This window comes from Anolis carolinensis, chromosome 2 (assembly GCF_035594765.1).
Source record: "Anolis carolinensis isolate JA03-04 chromosome 2, rAnoCar3.1.pri, whole genome shotgun sequence".
NCBI classification, from domain to species: Eukaryota; Metazoa; Chordata; class Lepidosauria; order Squamata; family Dactyloidae; genus Anolis; species Anolis carolinensis.
The window spans coordinates 13,134,627-13,162,349 of NC_085842.1; the positions used below are offsets into that span (position 1 = coordinate 13,134,627).

A 27,723-nucleotide genomic window follows, 5' to 3' on the forward strand; every position below is an offset into this window, starting at 1 on the left:
CGCCCCAGAAATACAAAACTTGGCAACACAATGCAAAAGCCTTGCCTCCCAGTTGTAACAACACAACCACACCACAAAACCACACAGGACCCACAAAACTCACAACAACGCATTGTGACTATAACAACACAACTAAACGCCCCAGAAATACGAAACTTGGCAACACAACGCAAAAGCCTTCCCTCCAGGTTGTAACAACACAACCACACCACAAAACCACAATCCGGACCCACAAAACTCACAACAACGCATTGTGACTATAACAACACAACTAAACGCCCCAGAAATACGAAACTTGGCACACAACTTAACACCCCAGAAATATAAAACTTGACAACACAATGCAAAAGCCTTGCCTCCCAGTTGTAACAACACAACCACACCACAAAACCACAATCCGGACCCACAAAACTCACAACAATGCATCGTGACTATAACAACACAACTAAACGCCCCAGAAATACGAAACTTGGTGCACAACTAAATGCCCCAGAAATACAAAACTTGACAACACAACACAAAAGCCTTTTCTCCCGGTTGTAACAACACAACTACACCACAAAACCACAATCCGGACCCACAAAACTCACAACAACGCATTGTGACTATAACAAATACCAAATTTGACAACACAACTCATCCACCTCCCCAATCCCTACATTCACACTTGGCCTCCAAAAAAACAATTACAATAATAACAATAACAACAACAACAATAAGAATCAACACCATCACAGGCAAGAAACAGCCAGGCACTGAGGCTGAGAGGCCAGTCAGTGCTACACTGGGCCTCCAAAAAACAATACAGAAGCATCTAACTTATCCAACCTTCATGACCACAACAACAACAACAATAATAAACACCTACACAGGCAAAACAAAAAAAGGACTATTGTACCACAATAAAAATATAAACCGCACTCAGCAGAATCAGACATTACAACTAACAACAAACCAAAGACAACAGGGATCTCAAGCAATTATCAATCAACACAAAAATTGAAGAAGGTAACAGACTTCAAATACTACTACTAATGTGAGTATAAAGAAGGTCACAGCATAAATACAACCTAATGTAGACTGACCAACACCACCAGACTAAGCCACAGCAACGCATGGCCGGGCACAGCTAGTGTGTGTGTGTGTGTGTGTGTGTGTGTGTGTGTGTGTGTATATATATATATATATATGAATGCGATTTTCCTGCATCTTGGCCGAATGGGGTTGGACTGGATGGCCCATGAGGTCTCTTCCAACTCTAGGATTCTATGATTCTATTATACATGTATAAACACACATATATACATATATAAACATATATGTGTGTATATATAAATTTTTTGTATATAAAATGTATGTGTGTGTGTATACTGCCTTGAGTCCCCTTTGGGGTAGAGAAAGGTGGGGTATAAGTAGGGTAAATAGACAGAGCAGAATAATAATAATAACATCAATAATAATATATAATATATAATAACATAATAATATAATGTAATATTATATAATAATATAATATAATATAACATAATAATATATAATAACATAATATCATAATAATAAGATCAATAATATATAATAACATAATAATATAATATATAATGAAATATATAATAACATAATAACATCCATAATAAAATATATATAATATAATAATATATAATAACATAAAATCAATAATAATAAAATCAATAATGATTTATAATATATAACATCAATAATAATGTATAATATATAATAACCTAATAATATAATATAATAATATAATATAACATAATAAAATCAATAATAATATATAATATATAATCTAATATCATAATAATAACATCAATAATAATATAATATAACATAATAATATATAATAGCATAATATATAAAATAATAAAATATATAATATATAATAACATAACATCAATGACAAAATATATATAATATAATATAATATAATAATATATAATAACATAATATAATAATAATATCATCAATAATAATATATAATATATAATAACATAAAATCAATAATAATAACATCAATAATAATGTATAATGTATAATAATATAATAATATAATATAATAATATAATATATAATATAACATAACATAATAACATCAATAATAATAATATATAATATATAATCTAATATCATAATAATAACATCAATAATAATATATAATATATAATAACATAATAATATAACATAATAATATATAATATAATAATATCATATAACATAATAATATATAATAACATAATATAATATAGTAATATATTATATAATAATATAATAACATAACAATAACATCAATAATAAATACAGCTTCTTCCTCCATTCAATGAACACGACAGAAAAAGGGAAGCAATCAAGTCCTCCCAAAGGCCATAGAGTCCCAGCCTGATTCCTAGGGCGGCAGGAAGTGGTGTATTTCTGACAGAAGGATGTAGGAAGGCAGCGCCATTTCCGCTTCCGTTTCTGGGAGGAAGCGGAAGTGGGTGAAATTGGGGGGGGTGCACGGAGGAGGTTGGAGAAAGAGGTAAAAGGGGGACGCATCTCTTTGAGGGAGAATATTATATATTATATATTACATTATAAATTATATATTATATCATATATTGTAGTATATATTGTATTATGTATTATGTTATACAGTAGAGTCTCACTTAGCCAAGCCTCGCTTATCCAACGTTCTGGATTATCCAACGCATTTTTGTAGACAATGTTTTCAATACATCGTGATATTTTGGTGCTAAATTCGTAATACAATTCGTAATAAATTCGTAATAAAGACAGTAATTACTACATAGCATTACTGTGTATTAAACTACTTTTTCTGTCAAATTTGTTGTATAACATGATGTTTTGGTGCTTAATTTGTAAAATCATAACCTAATTTGATGTTTAATAGGCTTTTCCTCAATCTCTCCTTATTATCCAACATATTCGCTTATCCAACGTTCTGTCGGCCCGTTTACGTTGGATAAGTGAGACTGTACTGTATATCATATATCATATATATCATATTATGTATTTTGTATTATAATGTGTTATGTTATAATACTAGCTTGGGGACCCGGGTTATTAGAAGAAGGCATTGTTTGTTTTGGGATGTTAGGTAATATTTATTTACTTATTTACTTCATTTTTACCCCTCCTTTCTCGACCTTAAGTTTGGTCCAGATCAGTCGTCAGTTGGGTTCAGTGCTTGTCTGGATGCAGGTGAACTACAACTCCCATATGCCAAGGACAATCACCCCCAAACCCTGACAGTATTCTCAGTTGGCCCTTTTGGGTCTGTGTGCCAAGTAGTGGGAATGGACCTTGATATTGGGAGTTATAGTTCACCCACATCCAGAAAACACTAAACCCTGCTGATGATGGATTTCAGATCCATCTGGATCTGGAATCCATCATCGGCAGGGTTTAGTTTTTTCTGGATGTGGGTGAACTATAACTCCCAATATCAAGGTCCATTCCCACTGCCCCCTGTAGTATGTTCAGTTGGTCATGGGGCTTCTCTCTGCCAAGTTAGGTCCCGGTCCATTGTCGGTGGGGGTCACAGTATCTCTGGATGCAGGTGAACTACAACTCCCAAAATCAAGGTCCACTCCCCTAAACCCATTATGTTCATTATGTTATTATGTTCAGTTGGTCAAGGGACTTCTCTGTGCCAAGTTTAGACCTGGTCCATTGTCAATGGGGATCACAGTTTGTTTGGAGGTAGGTGAACTATGTCAGTGGTGGCAACGTTGGGGTGAGACCCTGGTTGCCGTGCAGAGTGGGTTCCAAAAACATCATCCCGGTCTCACCTCCTTCTCCAGGCTGTTTTCCCATGCGGAGAATCAGCACTGGTCAACAAACAGTCCAGCAGGCAAAGGGTTAGTTGTTGAAAACCAACTGTTGTTTAACTTTATTTACATAACTATTTACAGTTGCAGTCATTCCCAATAAATCCCGGACACATGGCTGTGTCTCCTCGGCTACAGAGAATAGCATTCATAGTCCATCTCCAGAGAATGCTCAAGCCGAACACACACACTAACAGACGACACTCCCCTGCATTCCACAGACCAAGAAGGAAGTCCCGGTCAAACAAACTTGACCCCATTGGTCCTGTGATACATCAATCAAAGCAGGTTCTTATTAACTCCATAACTACTGAAATGCCTTGCCGAAACTCACACAGAAGGCATTTCTAACAGCCTAGATTGATTTTAACATTTCACACAATTCACAATACCCTGACAAACTATAACTCCCAAAATCAAGGTCCATTCCCACTAACCCATGCAATATGTTCAGTTGGTCATGGGGCTTCTCTGTGCCAAGTTTGGTCCCGGTCCATTGTTGGTGGGGGTCACAGTATCAGTGAAGTTACTGCAAGTTCCATCATCCGTGGCAAGTTTGGTCCATCGTTGGTTGGGTTCACTGTGCTCTCTGGATGTGGGTCAAGTACAACTCCTGTAAATCATGGTGAATTTTCCCCAAACCTCTTGTTCAATTGCTGATCAATTCCTTGTTTGCTGTGTGCCATAGGAAAGGGTAGTTAAGGGTTAAGGGAGAGTCAGTGGGTGGGGTCATGCAAATTAAGGAACCCTGGGATGTCCATTCTGGAGAAAAAGCAGAACATCTAGGAGGAAATTGTCTCCACATGAAAGCCTTCACTTGGGTGGGGGGCAGGATGGTGCTTGTGGTGGACACTGGTAGGGTTTGTGCTACATGTTCATGATGCTCACCATAACCTGCAATGTCAGTGGAGGATGGGCCATGGGTGTCTCCTGCTCTGTGTTTGTGGAGGCAGGAGACTGTCTGTGTAAGTCGACACCTTCACCACATACACCCATACACATTTTTCACTTTTATTATGTGTAAAGATTATTACTATTTTATGCCGCCCCCCCTTGTCTCATATCCTTTCCTTGTGCCGCCTCCACCTGGACCAACTCATCTAATCTTTTAATTCCAAAATTTCATTGTTTCTGCTGCAGGTTTGTTCCCCTTTCCTTCGATGAATATAAATGTGTTGTCGAAGGCTTTCATGGCCGGGATCACAGGGTTGCTGTATGTATTCCGGGCTGTCTGGACATGTTCCAGAAGTATTCTCTCCTGACGTTTCGCCCACATCTATGGCAGGCATCCTCAGAGGTTGTGAGGCATGGAGCAACTAAGCAACCTCTGAGGATGCCTGCCATAGATGTGGGCGAAAGGTCAGGAGAGAATACTTCTGGAACATGGACATACAGCCCGGAATACATACAACAACCCAATGAATATAAACTCAATACATTTACCCATATGTCCCAAAGTCTGTTTGTTTCCACATTCCCTTTCTGACTTTAATGACTATCTCATACCTTTTCCCCTTTCCTTCTTTTCCTCCTTTTTCTTTCTCCCCATCTTCTTTTTTATCCCTTCCTTTCCCTTCTCTTCCTTTCTTTCTTCCCTTCCCCTTTTTCTTCTCCCTCCCTCTCTCTCCCCATTTACTTTCTTGTTCTCCTTCCTTCCCTCCTTTATCTCCTTTATCTCCCTCCCCTTCTTCTCTCTTTCCTCCTTTTTCATTTTTCTCCCATTTCCCTCCCTTTCTCTTTCTTTTCATTCCTCTCTTTTTTCTTTTTTTCCCCTTCCTCCCTTTGCCTTTGTGTTCTCCTCCCTTCCTTCCTTCCTTCTCTCCTTTGTCTCCTTCCTTATTCTTTTTCTCCTTCCTTCCTTTTTCTTGCTCTTTCACCTCCATCTCTTCTCCCTCTTTTCCTTTGCCTTCATTTTTCTCCTTCCTCCCTTCTTTTTCTTTCTTCTTCTTCTCCCATTTTCCTCCCTTTCTCTTTCTTTTCATTCCTCCTCTTTTTTCTTTCTTTCCCTCCCTCCCTCTCCATTCCTTTGCCTTCTTGTTCTCTTTCTTTTCTTCCTTCCTTCCCTCCTTAATCTCTCTCTGTATTTTTCCTCCTTCCTCTCTTTTTCTTTCTACTTCTCCCATTTCCCTCCCTTTCTCTTTCTTTTCATTCCTCCTCTTTTTTCTTTCTTTTCCTCCCTCTCTCTCCATTCCTTTGCCTTCCTGTTCTCTTTCTTCCTTCCTTCCCTCCTTAATCTCTCTCCCTGTTCTTTTTTCTCCTTCCTTCCTTTTTCTTGCTCTCTCACCTCCATCCCTTCTCCCTCCTTTCTTTTGCCTTCTTTTTTTCTTTCCTGACATCTTTTTTCCTTCCTTCCTTCCTTCCTTCCTTCCTACCTACCTACCTATCTCTATCTTCTTCTCTCTTCCTCCTCCTTTCCCTTGCCTTCCTTTTTTTCTTTCCTGCTTTTTTTCCTTCCTTCCTTCCTTCCTTCCTTCCTTCCTTCCTTCCTTCCTTCCTTCTTTCCTTCCTACCTACCTACCTACCTACCTACCTATCTTTATCTTCTTCTCTCTTCTTTTTCTCTTCCTTCCCTTCCTCCCATCCCTTCATTCACATGTCACTTAGCAGCAGCCCCTGGTGGCGCAGTGGGTTAAAGCCTTGTGACTTGAAGGTTGGGTTGCTGACCTGAAGGCTGCCAGGTTCGAATCCAAACCGGGGAGAGCGTGGATGAGCTCCCTCTATCAGCTCCAGCTCCATGCGGGGACATGAGAGAAGCCTCCCATAACGATGGTAAAAACATTTTAAAAAACACATCTGGGTGTCCCTTGGGCAACGTTCTTGCAGACGGCCAATTTTCTCACACCAGAAGCAACTCAAGTTGCTCCTGACACACACAAAAAAAGCAGCCAATCCACTTTGTTCTTTCCCCTTTCTTCTGCTTTGTGTCCAAAAGGTTTTGTCGCTGGGGCTCTGCAGTTCTTTTAAATTGGGTCATGGAGGGTCTGTGGGCTGAGTTTAGTCCAGGTCCATCCAGACATGGATGTGGAAAAAGAGCCTTGATGGGACAAACCAACTCACCAGCATACAAACATACTTTGACGTTTCCATGTGTGGCTTAATAAGATGTCTTCTTTTCTACTTTCCAGCGGCTGGTGAATTCTGAGGCAGTGGCCATGTATTTTACTCGCGGGGAGTGGGATTTCCTGGACCCGGGCCAGAGGGTCCTCTACAAGGAGGTCCTGATGGAGAATTACGGGAACGTCGCCTCTTTGGGTAAGAGCCCCCTTTGCCCTCAATGGATACACTTTGCGACTAACGGCTGCACCTTCAAGGAAGGAGAAGAGAGTCAGTGGCCCATGTCTAAGCGAGGGAATGTATGTTGTAAGCCAAGTACGAACAAATTTCGGCCCTCTGGGTGTTTCGGACTTTAACTCCCACAATTCCTAACAGCCTACTGGCTGGGTTGTTGTATGTCTTTCGAACTGTGTAGCTATGTTCCAGAAGTATTCTCTCCTGACGTTTCGCCCACATCTATGGCAGGCATCAGCGATTGTGAGGCATGGATAAACTAGGCAAGGAAAGGAAAAAATATATATCTTTGTAGAGTCCAGGGTGTGGCAAGAGTCCTTTGTCACTGGGAAGCCAGCATTAATGTTTCAGTTAATCACCCTAATTAGCATTGGAAAGGTTTGTCTCTTGCAAAGGGACATCCTTTGTTCAGTCATTTGCCATCCTTGGGGCTCCTCTGCCTTCAGAGTGTTGCTTCCCATCTACTGTTTTGATTTTAGAGTTTTTTTTAATACTGGTAGCCAGATTTTGTTCATTTTCATGGTTTCCTCCTTTCTGTTGAAATTGTCCCCATGCTTGTGGATTTCAGTGGCTTCTCTGTGTAGTCTGACATGGTTGTTAGTGTGGGATTCCACACTAACAACCACCATGGAGTCTACCGTATACCATGCAGCTGTGGACAAGTCTACATAGGGACCACCAAACACGAGTCAAAGAATATGAAAGGGACTGCAGACTAACTCAACCAGAGAAATCAGCCATAGCAGAGCACTTGATGAACCAGCCTGAACACAGTATATTATTTGTGAACACAGAAATGCTGGACCATTCCAACAACTATCATGTCAGACTGCACAGAGAAGCCATTGAAATCCACAAGCATGCTAGCAAAAACATTTCATCAACGTGGAAAGTTTGAAAGCTCTGTCCTCATGCTAAGTGAAACTACAACAAATGCTGAACATTTTCAGCAACTTGGTCATTTAAAGTATATGCTTGCTCTGTGCAATAATATTTTTACTGAGTGTCAAGTTTAAATTTATTGTTTTTTCTAATGTGGAATTTTTTATTATAATGAGTATTTCATTGCCATTTTATACTTTTCATATTAGTGAAATAGTTGTGGCACTGAATGTTTGCCTTTTATATATATGTTAACCACCCTGAGTCCCTCTGGGGAGAGAGAGCAGTCTAGAAACAAAGTTTTATTATTATTACTAGCTGTGCCCGGCCACGTGTTGCTGTGGCTTATGGGAATGCTTTGTTGGCCAGGTGGAATAGCAGTGAATAGCCTTGCAGCCTCAAAAGCCTGAACCCTGGCTGTACCCTGGCGCCATTGTGCCCGAGGGGGTTGAAGTGGGTGGGGCCTAAAGGGCGCAGGGCCTACCCTTCTGACAAGCAACCAGGGTTGAAAACGGCTCTTCCTTGTTCTCTAATTTGGACTTTATTTTCCAGATTTTTTTGTTTGAAAGACATAGATTGGATGACTGTCTTTTGTGGCCAAATTCGGTGTGATTTGGTTTAGTGGTTTTGTTGTTTACTCAATCCTACAAATGTACATTGCATTTTTATATAGAGAAAATATTATTATTATTATTCCTCTGCTTCTCCTTATTTTCTCTAGCAGGCAATGTGCCCCCAAGTGAGGCTTACCGGGAGCTCCCCATGGCATCCTGGGAAGCGGCCAAACCGATTGTGGAGAAGCAGCAGGAGTTTGAGGGCCAAAACGGGGCATCTAAGCCAAAGGGAAACCAGTCCAAGAACGGGAAGAAGAAGCCCCCCGCCCCGCTGGGCCCTGAGATGGGGGAGACCTTGACCCCGGAGCCCGGCCAGGCGAAGTGCCCTGCCTGCGGGAAGGCCTTCAAGTACGAGTCGCACCTGAACATCCATTTCCGGGTCCACACGGGGGAGAAGCCCTACTCGTGCGCGGAGTGCGGGAAGTGCTTCAGCCAGCACGGGCACCTCCACTCCCACCAGAGGACCCACTCCGGGGAGAAGACCTACAAGTGCATGGACTGCGGGAAGAGCTTCAGCGACAGCGGGGCCTGCACCAAGCACCAGACCACCCACAACAAGGAGAAGCCCTACCAGTGCCTCGAGTGTGGGAAGAGCTTCAGCCAGCACGGGCACCTCCACTCCCACCAGAGGATCCACACTCGGGAGAGGCCCTACAAGTGCACCGAGTGCGGGAAAGGCTTCAGCCAGCGGGGCCACCTCTATTCCCACCAGAGGATCCACACCAAGGAGAAGCCTTACAAATGCACCGAGTGCGGGAAGAGCTTCAGCCAGCGGGGCCACCTGTATTCCCACCAGAGGATCCACACCAAGGAGAAGCCCTACAAGTGCCTGGAGTGCGGGAAGTGCTTCAGCCAGAGTGGGCACCTCCACTCGCATGAGAGAACCCACACGGGAGTGAAGCCCTACAAGTGCATGGAGTGCGGGAAATGCTTCAGCCAGCGGGGGCACGTCTATGCGCACCAGAGGACCCACACGGGGGAGAAGCCTTACAAGTGCGTGGAGTGCGGGAAGAGCTTCGGCCAGCGGGGACACCTCCACTCCCACCAGAGGACCCACACGGGGGAGAAAGCCTGCAAGCGGGCCGAGTGCGGACAGTGTTGCGGAGATGGCGCTAACGGCGCATGTGCCAAGCACCCGCGGATTCCTACGTGGGAGAAACCCTACAAACACCCGGAAAGTGCTTCTTCCGTTATGGCGGAATACTGATACATACATCACACACGGTGATGCATTCAACTAGAACTTTCCAACACATTGTGTGTAGCTGTGTCGCGCAAACGAGAAATTACAATGTATGTTATCATCTTACAAATCATATATTTTTTACAAATCTAAATGAAACGTTTTCATGAGATACGTTGTGTCCCGTACAGTTCAGCTACGATCCGTATCTCTTCTGCAATCTATCTCTTCAAACCTCCAGTTTGATCAGTAAAACCGAATGACTGTGTTGCGGAATGGCGCCTGACTAAAAACGTGGAATCTTTGGAAAGCTCTGGATCAAACTGTCTTACGGAAGGCCGTAATGCTGTAAAATAACCAAGTGGTAGAAAAAGAGTTTGGTCTGATGACAAAATGTGTTTCAAATTATGGGATCTGCATCATGAGAAATATTAATGGGACTTTGTTAGAAGCTAAAACTTTACTCCCAGTTCACATTTCCTGCCTTTTCTTATGCTAGCTGTTCGTATGGACTTTTCTATTTGCGCTGTCCATTTTATGTACTCGTTCGTCATGTTCGTTACGGATTCTGCAGAATTACATTTAAAATAGAAATGTCATTTTTTTAAAACGTATTTTTAACTTCTCAGAATATTACCTACTAAACCATTACGTGACTGCATTTGTGACCCTATACTAACCCAGTGCCACTGAACCTCATGGCTTCTACAGCTGATAGAAAACAGCTGGAAATACATATTTCAAACATCTGTAAGAGGGTTGTGTATGTATAATTGATGTTGAGTTTGAAGCAGAAAAATTACAATAAATGTGTTTTGGAGCATAACTTTTGAGACTTGGCTTTCAGGGATGTGGTAAATATTGTCTTGAGTTGTTTTCACCTGGTGTTAAACTTTGTCAGTTTCTTAGGTCAAAAAAGGAAATATACTGGAGTGTTTGCTTTTCCGTAATAGTTATGAAGGTCATCTTGAATCCTGGTTCCATCTCCTGAAATATTTGCTCTGCTTTTTCAGTTTGTTGTCCTGTATCAAGGGTTCTCAAACCTTTTAAGCCAAGGGTTGATTCATGGTCCCTCAGACTGTTGAAGGGCAGGAATATAGTTTTAAAAGAGTTGTTGTTGTGTGCCTTCAAGTCATTCCATGTCCTCATCACACAGGGTGAAATCAGCGTCCTTCCGGCATAGAACCCGCCGCCAGCCAGGGTGAAAGCAACCTACTCTTTCTTTCCTCCCTCATGGAAGCCAGGCAAAGCAGAGGTCATTAGACACTATCACAGAGGTTTTTTTGGGCAAGATTTATTCAAAGGGGATTTACCTTTGTCTTTATCTGAGGCTGAGAGAGTGTGACTTGGCTGAAGCCAATTTTTTTTCTTTCCCTCATCCTGCCACCTTTCCTTACTTCCTCCCTCCCTGTCCTTCCCCATCATCCCTCCCTTTGTTTTCTCACTCCTTTCTTCCCTCCTTTTCCCTTCCCTTTCCTCCCATTCCCTCGTCTTCCTTTCCTTTCCCTCCACTTCTCTGGAGAACAATCCCCATGAGGAGTGGCTGAAAGAACTGGGCATGTTTAGCCCTGCAGAAAAGAAGGCTGAGAAGAGACATGATAAAGACCAGGGATCAAGATGTGTCCAGAGGAGGGCGACTCAAAGGATCAAGGGTCTGGAGAACAATCCCCATGAGGAGCGGCTTGAAGAACTGGGCATGTTTAGCCCTGCAGAAAAGAAGGCTGAGAAGAGACATGATAAAGACCAGGGATCAAGATGTGTCCAGAGGAGGGCGACTCAAAGGATCAAGGGTCTGGAGAACAATCCCCATGAGGAGCGGCTTGAAGAACTGGGCATGTTTAGCCCTGCAGAAAAGAAGGCTGAGAAGAGACATGATAAAGACCAGGGATCAAGATGTGTCCAGAGGAGGGCGACTCAAAGGATCAAGGGTCTGGAGAACAATCCCCATGAGGAGCGGCTTAAAGAGCTGAGCATGTTTAGCCTGCAGAAGAGAAGGCAGAGAGAGAGGAGACATGATAAAGGCCAGGGATCGAGATGTGTCCAGAGGAGGGCGACTCAATGGATCAAGGGTCTGGAGAACAATCCCCATGAGGAGCGGCTTAAAGAGCTGAGCATGTTTAGCCTGCAGAAGAGAAGGCGGAGAGAGAGGAGACATGAAGTCATAGGGAGGAGGGAGCAGGCTTGTTTTCTGCTTCTCTGGAGACTAGGACTCTATGGAACAATATAATAATAATAATAATAATAATAATAATAATAATAATAATAATAATAATAATAATAATAGGAACAATATAATAATAATAATAATAATAATAATAATAATAATAATAATAATAATAATAATAATAAAGGAGATTCCACCTGAAGATGAGGAAGAACTTCCTGACTGTGTGAGAGAGCTGTTCAGCAGTGGAACTCTCTGCCGCGGCTAAATGGGCAAACTCCCCTCTCCCAGCCGCGCCAGGAAGGGTTAAGGAGAGCGAGTTGGGTTCCTAGAGGGGCAGGAAGAGCGCCTAAAACGAGGCCTACTTTTTTTTTTTCCTGCCGCTCTGGGAACCCAACTCCCTGGCCCGGCTGGGAGAGGGGGGAGTGTCCCTTTGGCCACCCACTCCTCCTCCTCGTTGCGGCCTGTCTCCTCCTCCTCCTCCTCCTCCGCCTCCTGGTGAGTCTTGTTGCCAAAGGCCGAAGGCGGGACAAGGCCCAAACCACTCGGAGGGAGGGCAGGCCGAAGATGGCCTAGGCCGTTTTCCCTCACAGGTTGGCCTCAGCAGCTCTGGAAGCCAGGCCCCGGCAAACTTGGGCCCTCTCCTCAGGTGTTTTGGACTTCAACTCCCAGAATTCCTGGCCTCAGGCCCCTTCCTTTTCCCCCTCAGCCGCTTAAGCGGCTGAGGGGGAAAAGGAAGGGGCCTGAGGCCAGGAATTCTGGGAGTTGAAGTCCAAAACACCTGAAGGGAGGGAGGGCCCAGGTTTGCCTAGGCCTGGTGCAGATGGGATTGATAAAATAATAAAATGGAAAGTTGAGAAAGAGAAAGGAAGGCATGGGATACGTTTACAAAATAATCACAGGAAAACTATATATATATATATATATAAATGCCTTGACAGAAATCTGGGAGGAGGAACTAAGTTGTCGTGAGAGAAATAGACAATAGGTTTACAAAATAATCACTCTATATATATATACATATATATATATACATACATACATACCTTGACAGAAATCTGGGAGGAGGAACTAAGTTGTCGTGAGAGAAATAGACAATACATTTACAAAATAATCACTATATATATATATATATATACCTTGACAGAAATCTGGGAGGAGGAACTAAGTTGTGAGAGAAATAGACAATAGGTTTACAAAATAATCACTATATATATATATATATATATATATATATATATATACCTTGACAGAAATCTGGGAGGAGGAACTAAGTTGTCGTGAGAGAAATAGACAATACGTTTACAAAATAATCACTACCTTGACAGAAATCTGGGAGGAGGAACTAAGTTGTCGTGAGAGAAATAGACAATACGTTTACAAAATAATCACATATATATATACCTTGACAGAAATCTGGGAGGAGGAACTAAGTTGTTGTGAGAGAAATAGACAATATGTTTACAAAATAATCACTATATATATATATATATATATATATATATATACCTTGACAGAAATCTGGAAGGAGGAACTAAGTTGTCGTGAGAGAAATAGACAATACGTTTACAAAATAATCACTATATATACCTTGACAGAAATCTGGGAGGAGGAACTAAGTTGTCATGAGAGAAATAGACAATACGTTTACAAAATAATCACTATATATACCTTGACAGAAATCTGAGAGGAGGAACTAAGTTGTCGTGAGAGAAATAGACAATAGGTTTACAAAATAATCACTATATATATATATATATATATATATATACACCTTGACAGAAATCTGGGAGGAGGAACTAAGTTGTCGTGAGAGAAATAGACAATAGGTTTACAAAATAATCACTATATATATATATATATAAATATATATATATATATACACACCTTGACAGAAATCTGGGAGGAGGAACTAAGTTGTCGTGAGAGAAATAGACAATAGGTTTACAAAATAATCACTATATATATATATATATATATATATACACCTTGACAGAAATCTGGGAGGAGGAACTAAGTTGTCGTGAGAGAAATAGACAATAGGTTTACAAAATAATCACTATATATATACCTTGACAGAAATCTGGGAGGAGGAACTAAGTTGTCTTGAGAGAAATAGACAATACGATTATAAAATGATCACAGGAAAACAATACAATATATATATATATATATTGACAGAAATCTGGGAGGAGGAACAAAGTTGTCATGAGAGAAATAGACAATAGGTTTACAAAATAATCACTATATATATATATATATATATACACCTTGACAGAAATCTGGGAGGAGGAACTAAGTTGTCGTGAGAGAAATAGACAATACGATTATAAAATGATCACAGGAAAACAATACAATATATATATATATTGACAGAAATCTGGGAGGAGGAACAAAGTTGTCGTGAGAGAAATAGACAATACGTTTACAAAATAATCACTACCTTGACAGAAATCTGGGAGGAGGAACTAAGTTGTCGTGAGAGAAATAGACAATACGTTTACAAAATAATCACTATATATATACCTTGACAGAAATGTGGAAGGAGGAACTAAGTTGTCGTAAGAGAAATAGACAATACCTTTACAAAATAATCACTATATATATATATATATATATATATATATATATATATATATACACCTTGACAGATATCTTGAAGGAGGAACTAAGTTGTCGTGAGAGAAATAGACAATACGTTTAAAAAATAATCACAGGAAAACAATACAATATATATATATACCTTGACAGAAATCTGGAAGGAGGAACTAGGTTGTCGTGAGAGAAATAGAAAATATGTTTACAAAATAATCACAGGAAAACTATACTATATACTATATACACACACACGCACACGCACACCTTGACAGAAATCTGGGAGGAAGAACTAAGTTGTCGTGAGAGAAATAGACAATTGGATAAAATTCAAGTAATAAAATAAAACATTTAAAGATAAAGAAAATTGGTTTTAAAATGTTGGTACCCAACTCCAAAGAAACTCAGTCTGATGTATAAAAATCTAGATAATACAGTAGAGTCTCACTCATCCAAGCTAAACGGGCCGGCAGAACCTTGGATAAGCGAATATCTTGGATAATGAAGAGGGATTAAAGAAAAGCCTATTAAACATCATATTAGGTTAGGATTTTACAAATTAAGCACCAAAACATCATGTTATACAACAAATTTGACAGAAAAGGTAGTTCAATATGCAGTAATGTTATTTTTTAAAAATAATTTTTATTAAAGAGTTTTTCATCAAGTACATAAAAAGAAATGCACAGTTAATACAGAGTTTTTTCAAAGAGATTTACGCTTGGAATTAAAAAGAGTACGAAAGGGAAAGGGAAAAAGGGAAAGAGAAAAAAAGAAGAAAAAAAAGAAGGAAACTTAAAAAAAAGGGGGAAATGAAATGTTAGTCTTCCATTTTTAGCGGTTCAGGTTAGTTATTTCATAGATCCTCTAAGATTTCTTTATTTACTGTATGTATTTACTGTATTTGTTCAGTTGTTTATTATTTTTGACAAAGATCTTATTACTCCTTTTGTAAGTTCTTTATCTTATATTCCTCATAATATGTCCAGTCCGTATGTTTTATAGGTTTTTCTCTATATTGCCTAAGCATAAATGTTATCTTCAATTTTCTCAAGCCATTGTTCTATGCTTGGAATATTTTGTGTTTTCTGCAGTAATGTTATGTTGTAATTACTGTATTTACAAATTTAGCACCAAAATATCACGATATATTGAAAACATTGACTACAAAAATGCGTTGGATAATCCAGAATCTTGGATAAGCGAGTCTTGGATAAGTGAGACTCTACTGTAGATGTTGGAAATGTAAGAATAAAGAAGAATAAAGAAGAATCTTACTACCACATTTGGTGGTCATGTGCTAGGACAAATTGATATTGGAAAATGATTCACAAGGAATGTCAAAAAATATTAAGAATGGAATATACAGTGAAACCTGAACTTTATCTATTGGGCATATTTGAAATGTTTGCAGACATAAATAAAGAAAAAAAAACTTTTCGGATTTTTAACAACGGCAGCCAGAATGGTATTCGCAAAAATGTGGAAATTGTAAGCAACATCAGACAAGACTCTATGGCAACAAAAAGTAATGGAAATAAAGGACATGAATAAGCTATCTTTTTTGCTGAAAAAGAATAACAGCAGAGGAGTAAAAATGACCGACTGGTCCACGGTCGATGACCATATGAAAAAAGAATTCCAAATAATATTGGGCCGTTGAAACAAATTTAGGATTATTAAAGGGAAGGAAGAAGAATGGAAGTCGAACCAACTCTCCCCGTTTTTGTTTTTTTGTTTTTTGGGTTTTTTTTAAATATAAAGTCACTTCTTTTCTATTTTTCCTCTTCTTTACTCTAAAACAATGTTCTCACACTTTCGATGTAAATAGTTATTAAATTTTAATAAAAATTATTTTAAAAAATAAAGATAAAGGAAATGCCATGCAAAATCCAGGCAAAATGGTATGGAACGCCTATAGCAATTAGCTCATATAGCCAGAAGCTCCCCAAAACAATGTTGGCACAGCTGCGGGGAAACCGGAACTTACACCCAGATGTGGTGGGATTGTGAAAAAATACAAAAGTTCCATAAAATAATTTAAAGTTCCATAAAATAAAATAATTAGGACAGAAATGGAGGAGCTATTAGGGATAAAAATAGATTGGAACAAGAGACAATTTTTCCTCCAGAAAATTGAAGGCAAATGGGGAGCTAAAAAATGGGAGCGATTAATAAATTACATGTTAGATGCAATTAAAGCGATAATAATAATAGTAATAATAATAATAATAGCTTTATTTTTATATCCCGCCTCCATCTCCCCGAAGGGACCCAAGGCGCCTAATATGGGGCCAAACCCAAACAATTACAATATAAAAACAAAATACATACAAGACATCCGACAGCATACTGTAAAAATGCTGATACAATAACATAGTAAAACAAACTTAAGGCACAGATATCTATATCAAAATGTTACAAGAATGGTATCGATAGAAAAAACTTAAATACAGAAGAGTCTCATTTATCCAAGCTAAACGGGCCGGCAGAAGCTTGGATAAGCGAATATCTTGGATAATAAGGATTAAGAAAAAGCCTATTAAACATCAAATTAGGTTATGATTTTACAAATTAAGCACCAAAACATCATGTTATACAACAAATTTGACAGAAAAAGTAGTTCATTACACAGTAATGTTATGTTGTAATTACTGTATTTACGAATTTAGCACCAAAATATCACGATATATTGAAAACATTGACTACAAAAATGCCTTGGATTATCCAGAGGCATGGATAAGCGAGGCTTGGATAAGTGAGACTCTACTGTATATATGTTCTTATACAAATTTAAATGCGTATATTCATAAGACAGTATGCTTGTATTGATAAGTATTTTCTTTACAGTCCCAACTATCTTATCTTATTATGTAATACATAAAGCAAAACATACATCAATCTCAAATGGAAAACAGTCCAAGAATATGGTGTATATACAGTACATACACAACTATACTACAACAAGTAATTCCAGGTACAATCTCCTTGTTTCAAGGGATCCTTCTTCAGGTTGTGTATTTTAACAGTCTTTTGATGTATGGTTATAGTCTTCTTTAAACAGTTTACTTGTTGTTGTATAGTTGTGTATGTATATGGGGGGAGAGTGTGGATTGGGGCTGAATGAGAGCTCAATGGAAGGCCGGGTGAGGCCAGGTGGGTTTGGAGGCTCCAGAAGCAGAGGCCCAGGGGAAAGGAGGGCTCGGGAATACATCAAGGGCCTGTTTCTTAACCCTCCAAGAAAAAGCCTCCCGAAGCCTGTTTGTTCAATTCTGCCTTTCTTTCACAGAGGAAATGTGATTTTTGGCTGAGAATTTCGGAGTAGAGCCTGTGGAGGGATTTCTTTCCCTTGAAAGAAGGAAGAGGGAGGAAAACATCTTGGATGCGGTTTGGTTCTTCTCCGGAGTGGTTCCAACATGGAGAGACCCAACTCACGTGGACCTGAAGCAGGACCTGGGGGCAGTGGGGAATCCTGGGACAGAACCACAGATAAGTTCCTGAGTGTGGACCTTGACAGCTCGGACACACAGCGCCAGCACTTCAGGCAGTCCTCCTACCAAGAGGGTGAAGGACCCAGAGGGGTTTGTAGTCGTCTCCACGATTTGTGTCACCAGTGGCTGAAGCCAGAGCAGCACACCAAGGCCGAGGTGCTGGACCTGGTGACCCTGGAGCTGTTCCTGAGCCTTCTGTCCCCAGAGATGGGGAGCTGGGTCCGAGAGTGTGGGGCAGAGACCTGTTCCCAGGCGGTGGCCCTGGCGGAAGGCTTCCTCCTGAGTCGGGCAGAGGACAAGGAGCAGGAAGGACAGGTGAGAGCATTCCCTCTGGGTTTCACTAACCTTGGGACTGATGGGCAGATTAGACGTACATCCTGCCTTTCTTACAGAGGTAGCTGTCAGCTTCATTTTTATATGTCTTTACTTTTATTAATGTCTTTGAATGGTGGTAAAACTAGGTTAGTAAATTGTTACACTTATGCACCTATATAGCACCACCTTAAAATACTTGAACAACTATATTATTCTTTTTCAAACTCCCTACCAACTTTATCTTAAGAGATATTATTTATTTATTTATTTATTTATTTATTAGCTACATTTATATGCCGCCCTTTTCACCCCGAAGGGGACTCAGAGCGGCTTACAAATTAAATTTACATACAATATTATATTATCATGGTACAATACTGGTAATAAATTACTATATTGTACTGTACCAATATGTTGTAATATTATTAGTAATATTACATGTAAAGTATAATATATAATTAATATTATATTGTATTATTAGTATTATATTGTATTACAATATAATATGAATATTATATGTATATACAATATGTTATAATTATATATTATTGTAAATTATATTGTGTGTGTATATATATATATATATACACACACACACACACACACACACACACATATATATACATATATATATATAAAAAACTAGCATAGCATGTTATTGCGGGGAGGGTCCTCCAGCTGATGCAAAGAGACAAGATGGAACTCTCTTCATGGCTCCCTCTTAGCTCTGGCACCCGAGCATCAGTTGGAGATATTATGATCTTTATCTTGGTTCTACCCTTTCATCACTGTCTGACTTGTGCAACTGTTTGTTGGTTTTAGACAATAGCAACTCAAATGTTTATCTTTCTATTTACTAAGATAATATTTAACTTTTGGAGAGCAATCAGAGAGAGAACACAATGGTTTGGTAGCTGCGTTTTCCCTTAATTCTGTTATTACATTGGTTTTCTATCCATTTTTTAATATATTAATCTTTATTTACATACATTAATAACTTACAGTGAAACAGAACACAAAACAGTGAACATTTTAGAAGCAACAACCCCACCACCAAGGCCTGAACAAGTATCATTTCAGTTACCATAAAATTTATAATTCAACCATTAGTTTTCTATCCATTACTGCCTAAAATCTTGATGTTTAAAGGTAACCTTCTGCATGAAAATGACATATCTGAATTATGCTTAAGGACAATAGCATACATTGCTATATTATGGTTTTATGTGCAACATTGATGTTCATAAAACTGAAGCTATATCTGATCGGATCTAGCATAACTAGGGGCTTGTATACATTGAAACAAAAGCCTAGACTCACCATGAACAGACTTCTGGTTGTCTTCATGTTGCACAGAAAGCACAGTTGCTTTCACATAGTATATTGCACAAGTCCCTTCCCCTCGTATTTCAGTACTTATTACAGGACAGATTTTTGATTGTTGATGATGCTGTTTTATGTTACAGTATCTTTGCGTGCTCATTTTCCAATACTTTTGCAGGTTTGTGATCCCACCAGTTCTTTGCTGCTGGGAGGTGGTACTTGAGGCATAAGTTCCAATGAATCATTTGGGCCACATGGTTGTGCCTCTGTTTGTAGTCTGTCTGTGCGATTTTCTTACAGCAGCTGAGGATATGATCCATGGTTTTGTCGGCTTCCTTGCACAGTCTGCATTTTGGGTCATCAGCTGATTTTTCGATTTTGGCCTTAATTGCCTTTGTTCTGATGGCTTGCTCCTGGGCTGCAAGGATCAGGCCTTCTGTCTCCTTCTTCAGGGTCCCATTCGTGAGCCATAACCAGGTCTTCTCCTTATCAGCTTTTCCTTCAATTTTGTCAAGGAACTTTCCATGCAATGTTTTGTTGTGCCAGCTGTCAGCTCTAGTTTGTAGTGTGGCTTTCTTGTACTGGTTTTTTGTCTGCTGTGCTTTGAGGAGTTTCTGATTTTTGACTTCAATCAAAGCAGGTTCTTCACTTTGCTTTACATATTCTGCCAGGGCATGTTCTTCTTCTTTGACTGCTTGTTTTACGTGTAAGAGTCCTCTGCCCCCTGATCTTCTAGGCAGATATAGCCGGTCAACATCACTGCGAGGGTGCAGTGAATGATGAATGGTCATGAGTTTTCTTGTTTTTCTTTCCAAATTGTCCAGTTCTGCCTCTGTCCAATTTATAATGCCAGCAGTATAACTTATGACAGGTATGGCCCAGTTATTATTATTATTATTATTATTATTATTATTATTATTATTATTATTATTATTATTCCAAGATGGGACTGATGTGGTGGATAAACGTCCCTGCTCCCTCTGCCTCTTTTTCCACCTGCTCTGTCCCTCCATATCTACTGTAAGCTTGGTTGCTGCTCTACTCAAATTTGTTGACCTCAAGATATAACATAGGAAATGATGGGAGGGAGAGTGTGGCATTTGTTTCCAACTAGGATGCCATTTCAGAGTTATTCTTTTTTTTAAAAAGGTCTATATGTCTGTGATATTTCTGAACTTTTCCCAAACACCTTCTTGAATACTCTGTGCTCTTCCAGGCCCATAATAATAACTCCATGGAAGTCCTTGCACCAGAGGAATCTCCACCAGACACCACCCAGAGTCTCAGGCAGAAGGAGCTGAAGCGGGAAGGAGACGGGGCTGCCGCCTTGCAGGGTAAGAAGGAACTCTTCTGGGAGTTTTGGGATTTTATGCCAGTGTAAATTCCGCTTTGGGGGGGATGATTGCACACCCACAGTTTGAGCTTCAGATGATGAACACAACACGCAGGATCATTTGGCCTTGAGATGGGTATATATATCTTAAACTCATGTCCTTTGTGTGATGCTTTATGTACTTTAATATGTATTTTATAGAAATGCAGTTTTAATGTGGATCTTTTATAGAAATATGTATCTTTGTTGAATTTTGGCAAAGTTCATGTTTTTAAAATTGTGTTGTAACCCGCCTCAAACTGCAAGGAGTGGGAGTAAGAAATAAAATTATTTTATTATGACACAGCAAACAAGATAGATATGCTGGATTTTGTATCACAAAATCACAAGTCGAACAATTCCCAAGTGTCTAGGACTGTGTGATGTATTTTCGGATGATGCGCGCAGATCCCAGCAGGGTGGCCTTTTGCAGTTGGCAGATCGCGATTTTGTCAATGTCTATTGTTTCCAAATGCCGGCTGAGATCTTTTGGCACGGCACCCAATGTGCCGATCACCACCGGGACCACCTGCAATGGTTTCTGCCAAAGTCTTTGAAGTTCAATCTTGAGGTCCTGATAGCGGCTGAGTTTTTCCTGTTGTTTTTCGTCAATGCGACTGTCACCTGAGCCTGAGCCAGGTCTTCTCCTTATCAGCTTTTCCTTCAATTTTGTCAAGGAACTTTCCATGCAATGTTTTGTTGTGCCAGCTGTCAGCTCTAGTTTGTAGTGCAGTTTTCTTATACTGGTTTTTTGTCTGCTGTGCTTTGAGGAGTTTCTGATTTTTGACTTCAATCAAAGCAGGTTCTTCACTTTGCTTTACATATTCTGCCAGGGCATGTTCTTCTTCTTTGACTGCTTGTTTTACTTGTAAGAGTCCTCTGCCCCCTGATCTTCTAGGCAGATTGTTGTTGTTATTGTTATATGTAGGCATTGGGTGCTAGAGGTGTAATTTCAGTTTGATTTGCAGTTTTCTTTCTTGCAATAGGACTGAAAATGCAGCCCTTCAGTATCTTCCCAGGTGGGACCCTAAGCGAAGATGAGTCCTGAAACTGACCTGGAAAACAAACAGACAACCAAGAATAACTTTAGTCAGTTGAAACACCAAGCCCAGTGCTAGTTTCAATCAAACATAATCATAGCAGTGCTTGCAAGATAAAGTCCTAAACCCTAACATTGTACATCTTCTTGGGCTGTTGAATGCTCCTGTGTTTTTAGGGTCGTTTCCTCATTGGTTTCTTTATAGAACTGTCATTGTCACCTCTGAGGCATGTTTATGTGATCAGCTGTCCACCCCTTGCTCTCTCCCCAGGGTCTGTAACGATGTGGTTGCCAAATCCTCAGTCGTTTCTCCCCCTTCGTGATGGAGTGGGACTGAATCAGGTAAGCAGAAGGATTCCTGGGAGAGGAGGACTGGGCCTGCTTGGGTGCCTTTTGTTCCATGCTTAATTATCAAATATCTGTTGAAACAGACAAGATGGAATGTATTCCCTTAGAAGTGAAATACTGGAGGCACAATTACAAGGTGAGAAAAAATTAAGAGAACACTAAAGAAACCAGAATGGATGTTCAAAGAGTTGTTGTGTGTTTTCCGGGCTGTATGGCATTGGCCATGTTCCGGAAGTATTCTCTCCTGACGTTTTGCCCACATCTATGGCAGGCATCCCCAGAGGTTGTGAGGTACCTCACAACCTTTGAGGATGCCTGCCATAGATGTGGGCAAAACATCAGGAGAGAATACTTCTGGAACATGGCCATACAGCCCAAAAAATACACAACAACCCTGTGATTCCAGCTATGAAAGCCTTTGACAACAGGATGTTCAAAGAACTTTCAACGGAGCATATACAAGATGGGACATGTACAAGAAATGGAAATTGGGGGGGGGGGGCACCAAAGAATGTAAACGACTAACCAGCATAAGTAGGGAAAAGGTCTAACAATCTAAATCAGGCTTGTCAGAAATATTGAAAATTAACAGTGTATTTTTAATTACAAAAAATGATATACAGGCACTGAAAGAGTTAGAATGATGCAATGACTAAGCAAAACTAGTATGGTAATATAAGCAGGTGTGCCTGTGAGTTACTTGCTCCTCCTGTGTGAAGACTTCCTTCTGTGTGAAGAATGCCTTGGTGTAAGGAGTGCTGTGTTTTCTGCTCCAAGGAGAGAGCTGCTTCAGTTTGAAGATTGTTTTATGTTCTTTATCTACATGAGAGAGAAGCCAAGTGAAGGCAAGAAGCTGTTAGGGATTCCTCTTCTTCAGAAGAGGAAGGGGAGCAGGAAAGTGTTCATGAGTCAGAGGGGCAGTTGGAATCTGAGGAGGAGAGTTTGCAAGTACCCACATTTCAGGAGAGGTGAAAGGAAACAGAGCAGAGATGTCGTTCAGCTAGAATAGCTACCAGAAATGCAGCCGAGTAATTGGAAACTGCCCTAGCAGCTGTGAGGGAACTCAGGGCTATAAAGCAGAAACAGGTGCAGCCAGCTTTTGCTGGTAACAAACTGACTCTCAATGCCTAAGCCTTCACTCCCTTTGTGCCTGCTTCAAGTCTGGGAAACTGCTTCTAAGGATTTATTGCTGTTTCTTTGTCTGAAGTAAGACTGCTACTTGATTTGGGAATTTATCAGAGACTTAAGAACTATGTTGCACTAAAACTGTCTTGCTTTCTTTTGTATTATACCACTGCTTGTGCTGTTCTTTATGTTTTGCTAAAGTAAAGCAGTTTTCATTTACTTACCACATTGTTTTAAGGCTGTTCTTGAAAGATAAAACAGGACAGAAGCTGAAGCAAAGATATAACAAGGAAGTATAAAGAATTTTTGTTACATTATGGAAAACTTGTTTTTTGTAAATAGTTCAATCTTATTATTTTTCTATAAGAACGGCCTCCAAAGGAAGATAGCAACAGTCTATGTGTTTTTATTTCGTGTTATACTGGCTACTGGTTATGGGTCACACTGCTGCTGCTAAATAAGCTACTCCGCTGTATACATTTATGGTGAGAGCATTTTATTATTAAGCCCATTCGCCAAACAAAGCTTGCCAGAAAGATTAAAAACAAAAAAATGGGTTCTTTGGTTGTGTCAGCAGAAGAAGAAAAAATTGAGCCAAGAGTAGGGTCTGTGCCTGGAGAAGGTGGTGAAATGCTAACTGGGGATAGGGACAAGGTAGAACATGACCTCAGTCTTCTCCCAAAAGGAAATCGGTATTCTACCTGAGCAAGATGGAGCAAATGAGGTAATAGCGGAAATGCAACCCGAAATAGGTAAAGAAGTAGTCCAGGAATACCTAGCCACTCTCAATTAATTCAAGTCTCCAGGGCCAGGTGAACTACACCCAAGAGTATTGAACTAACAGCAGTAATCCCAGAACCTCTGGCAATCCTCTTTGTTCATTTCTGGGAACAGGAGAAATCCCAGCAGACTGGAGGAGGCAAAGGTTGTCTCTGTCTCTAAGAATGGACCAAAAAGAGGTCCCCCAACAATGACCATCCAGTTATATTGACTACCTTAACATGGTAGAGGACTGGGCCAAAACTAACCAAATTAATTTCAACAAGAATAGATGTAGGGTAGTACACTTAGGCAGGAGAAAAATGCCATGCACAGATAAAGGTGACACTTGGCTTAACAAGCATTCATATGAAAGAGATCTTGGAGTGTGAGTAGACCACAAGTGGAACATGAGCCAACAGTGTGATGGAGCAGCTTAAAAGACTATGAGATTTTGGGCTGCATCCCAAGGAATATAGTGTCTAGATTAAGTGAAGTCATGGTGACCTTCTTTCTGCTTTGGGGAGACCTCACCTGGAACAACACTGTGTCCAGTTCTGGGCATCACAATAAAAGCGAGAACATGCTCAGATCTCATTTCTGATTCTACATATCAATTAAGAAATGGTTCTGACTGTGACCAACCCATCGTCTCTACGAAACTTACAACTGGCATGGAGGCTGTAACGGCTCTGGTCTGCCTTTAGAAAGTTGGTATGTGGCCCACCTCGAAGGACTGGTGTGTGTCCAGGGAGACAGGCAGCTGTCGAGCAGCCATTTGCATAGATGCTGCCTGATTGGCTGCATGCAAATGAGCAGGTGCTGGGTCATCGGAGATGGGCGGAGCCAAAGTGGCAGTTAGAAAGTTATCTGAACATTCTTTTTCAGTTAGCTGGGAGCAGTTAGTTCAGTTGGCTCTGAGTGATTTCAGGGAAGTTTTAAAGTGCAGTTAGTCAGGATTCAGAGTCTAGTTAGGAAACGTAGGAACTATAAGGAACAAAGTCACACAGAAAATAGTTTATAAGTAACATCTTCAGAAGTGAATCATCAAAAGCCATTATTGTAACTACCAAGCATCTGCACTGTATATATGTTACTGAAACCATTACACTTACGTACCTTCAAGTGACAAATAAATAAACAGTTATTTTTTCACCTTATTCATAGTCTCTCTCTCTCTCTCTTCAGGACCCAACATAATAAAAGTAAGGCTCCTGAACACATGAATGGTGGCAGCGATATATTTTGATCCTCTATATATTTTGGTGGCAGCGTATTTTTGTGTTTTTAAAAAGTCATCCCCCGTCCTCCCTCCTCCACAGAGGCTTTAGCCCTTTTCCTTTCAAACAACCAACAGGAATGTAAATCTACTTTAAAGATTTTCTTGTTACTATTTTTCTTGATAGCTCTCATGTGAGAAGGGAATCTTTTTTTTTCTTTTTTAAAAAGAATGTTATTAAATTTTTTATACTCCATCAAAATAGTGAGAACAACCAAGGTATAGAAAAGTAGGAAAAAGAGAGAAAGATAAAAGTCTACAATCTACAAAAGTATACACACACACAAATGTGACATCCATTCCATCTTCTTGGATAATATTTTCTTATTATTCAATAATATTTTTTCTTACTAAAGAAAAAAATAGTAAAATTGTCTCTCGTAATCTTCATTTTCTCAAATTATCCAGATAGCCCTGAAGATCGTCCCAATTCGTTCTTTTCATTATCTTGCCTGTATTTTTCTTCAACAAAAAAGTCAGTTTGTCCATATCCTTTATTTCTCTTATCTTCTCTTATCTTCTCCACCCACTCCACAATTGGTGGGGCTGATTCCTGTTTCCATTCTCTAGCGAAAACAATTTTAGTGGTGGTCGTAATAAAAGTGAAAAGTTTATCTTCTTGTTCAGTCAATTGTAAGTCTAAATCTGTAAATCCTAATAGACAGTACTCTGGTTTTCTTATAAAGTTTCTCTTTAAAACCTTTTGTGATTCTTCATGAATCTTCGTCCAAAACTTTGTTGCTTCTTTACAAGACCACCACATGTGATAGAAGGAGCCAACTTGTTCTTTACATTTCCAACACTTATCAGAAACTGTTTTGTACATTTTGGCTAATAGAAGGGAATCTTTTCTTCTTCCGCCAGGGCCCAATCGCCTTTGAGGACGTGGCTGTGGATTTCTCCCTGGAGGAGTGGGTTCTCCTGAATCCGGATCAGAAAGCCTTGCACAAGCAGATCATGGAGGAGATGAATGGGATTGTGGACTCTCTTGGTAAGGCTCCCTCACTGATGGGGATTTCTATTTCAAAATGCAGTATTATCCTAAATCATCACAGTCACTGAGGGTCTGCAAGGCAGGGCTTATGTTAGAAATATATGACATCATAATAATAATAATAATAATAATAATAATAATAATAATAATAATAATAATAATGAAGGAAAAGCTGATAAGGAGAAGACCTGGCTCTAGCTCACGAATGGGACCCTGAAGAAGGAGACAGAAGGCCTGATCCTTGCAGCCGAGGAGCAAGCCATCAGGACAAAGGCAATTAAGGCCAAGATCGAAAAATCAGCTGATGACCCAAAATGCAGACTGTGCAAGGAAGCTGATGAAACCATTGATCATATCCTCAGCTGCTGTAAGAAAATTGCACAGACAGACTACAAACAGAGGCACAACTGTGTGGCCCAAATGATCCATTGGAACTTATGCCTCAAGTACCACCTGCCAGCAGCAAAGAAATGGTGGGATCACAAACCAGCAAAGGTTGTGGAAAATGAGCACGCAAAGATACTGTGGGACTTCCGAATCCAGACTGACAAAGTGCTGGAGCACAACACACCAGACATCACAGTTGTGGAAAAGAACAAGGTTTGGATCATTGATGTCGCCATCCCAGGTGACAGTCGCATTGATGAAAAACAACAGGAAAAACTCAGCCGCTATCAGGACCTCAAGATTGAACTTCAAAGACTCTGGCAGAAACCAGTGCAGGTGGTCCCGGTGGTGATGGGCACACTGGGAGTCGTGCCAAAAGATCTCAGCCCGCATTTGGAAACAATAGACATTGACAAAATCACGATCTGCCAGCTGCAAAAGGCCACCCTGCTGGGATCTGCACGCATCATCCGAAAATATATCACACAGTCCTAGACACTTGGGAAGTGTTCGACTTGTGGTTTTGTGAAACGAAATCCAGCATGCCTATCTTGTTTGCTGTGTCATACAATATAATAATAATAATAATAACTTTATTTTTATACCCCGCCCCATCTCCCCGAAGGAACGTCGTTGTGTCAATAATAATAATAATAATAATAATAATCATCATCATCATAGAATCATAGAATAGTAGAGTTGGAAGAGACCACATGGGCCATC

General features: G+C 40.0%; 2 protein-coding genes across 2 annotated transcripts in view; both read left to right on the plus strand.

The window, feature by feature from the left end:
* Positions 1–2,446: 2,446 nt before the first annotated feature.
* On the plus strand, positions 2,447–10,635 carry LOC134296983 (zinc finger protein 664-like). The gene is made up of 3 exons (XM_062973217.1): positions 2,447–2,530; positions 6,968–7,094; positions 8,737–10,635. Exons 2-3 carry the CDS (start codon positions 6,995–6,997, stop codon positions 9,831–9,833), a joined length of 1,197 nt encoding a protein of 398 aa, XP_062829287.1. The 5' UTR covers positions 2,447–2,530; positions 6,968–6,994; the 3' UTR covers positions 9,834–10,635.
* A 1,691-nt stretch (positions 10,636–12,326) lies between these two features.
* Positions 12,327–27,723, plus strand: part of LOC103277533 (zinc finger protein 420-like) — a 43,702-nt gene continuing 28,305 nt past the window's right edge. Inside the window, exons 1-5 of the mRNA XM_062973226.1 lie at positions 12,327–12,471; positions 17,858–18,374; positions 20,914–21,031; positions 22,380–22,450; positions 26,484–26,610. Of these exons, the coding sequence (XP_062829296.1) occupies positions 17,985–18,374; positions 20,914–21,031; positions 22,380–22,450; positions 26,484–26,610 (706 nt within the window). The 5' untranslated portion in view covers positions 12,327–12,471; positions 17,858–17,984. The remainder of the gene's footprint in view (positions 12,472–17,857; positions 18,375–20,913; positions 21,032–22,379; positions 22,451–26,483; positions 26,611–27,723) is intronic.

Excerpts from the sequence above, each read along its gene's own strand:
- LOC134296983 (XM_062973217.1), top strand. The coding sequence starts at position 6,995 with ATGTATTTTACTCGCGGGGAGTGGGATTTCCTGGACCCGGGCCAGAGG. Across the intron at positions 7,095-8,736 it reads CGGGAACGTCGCCTCTTTGG|GCAATGTGCCCCCAAGTGAG; the intron begins GTAAGAGCCCCC and ends TTTCTCTAGCAG.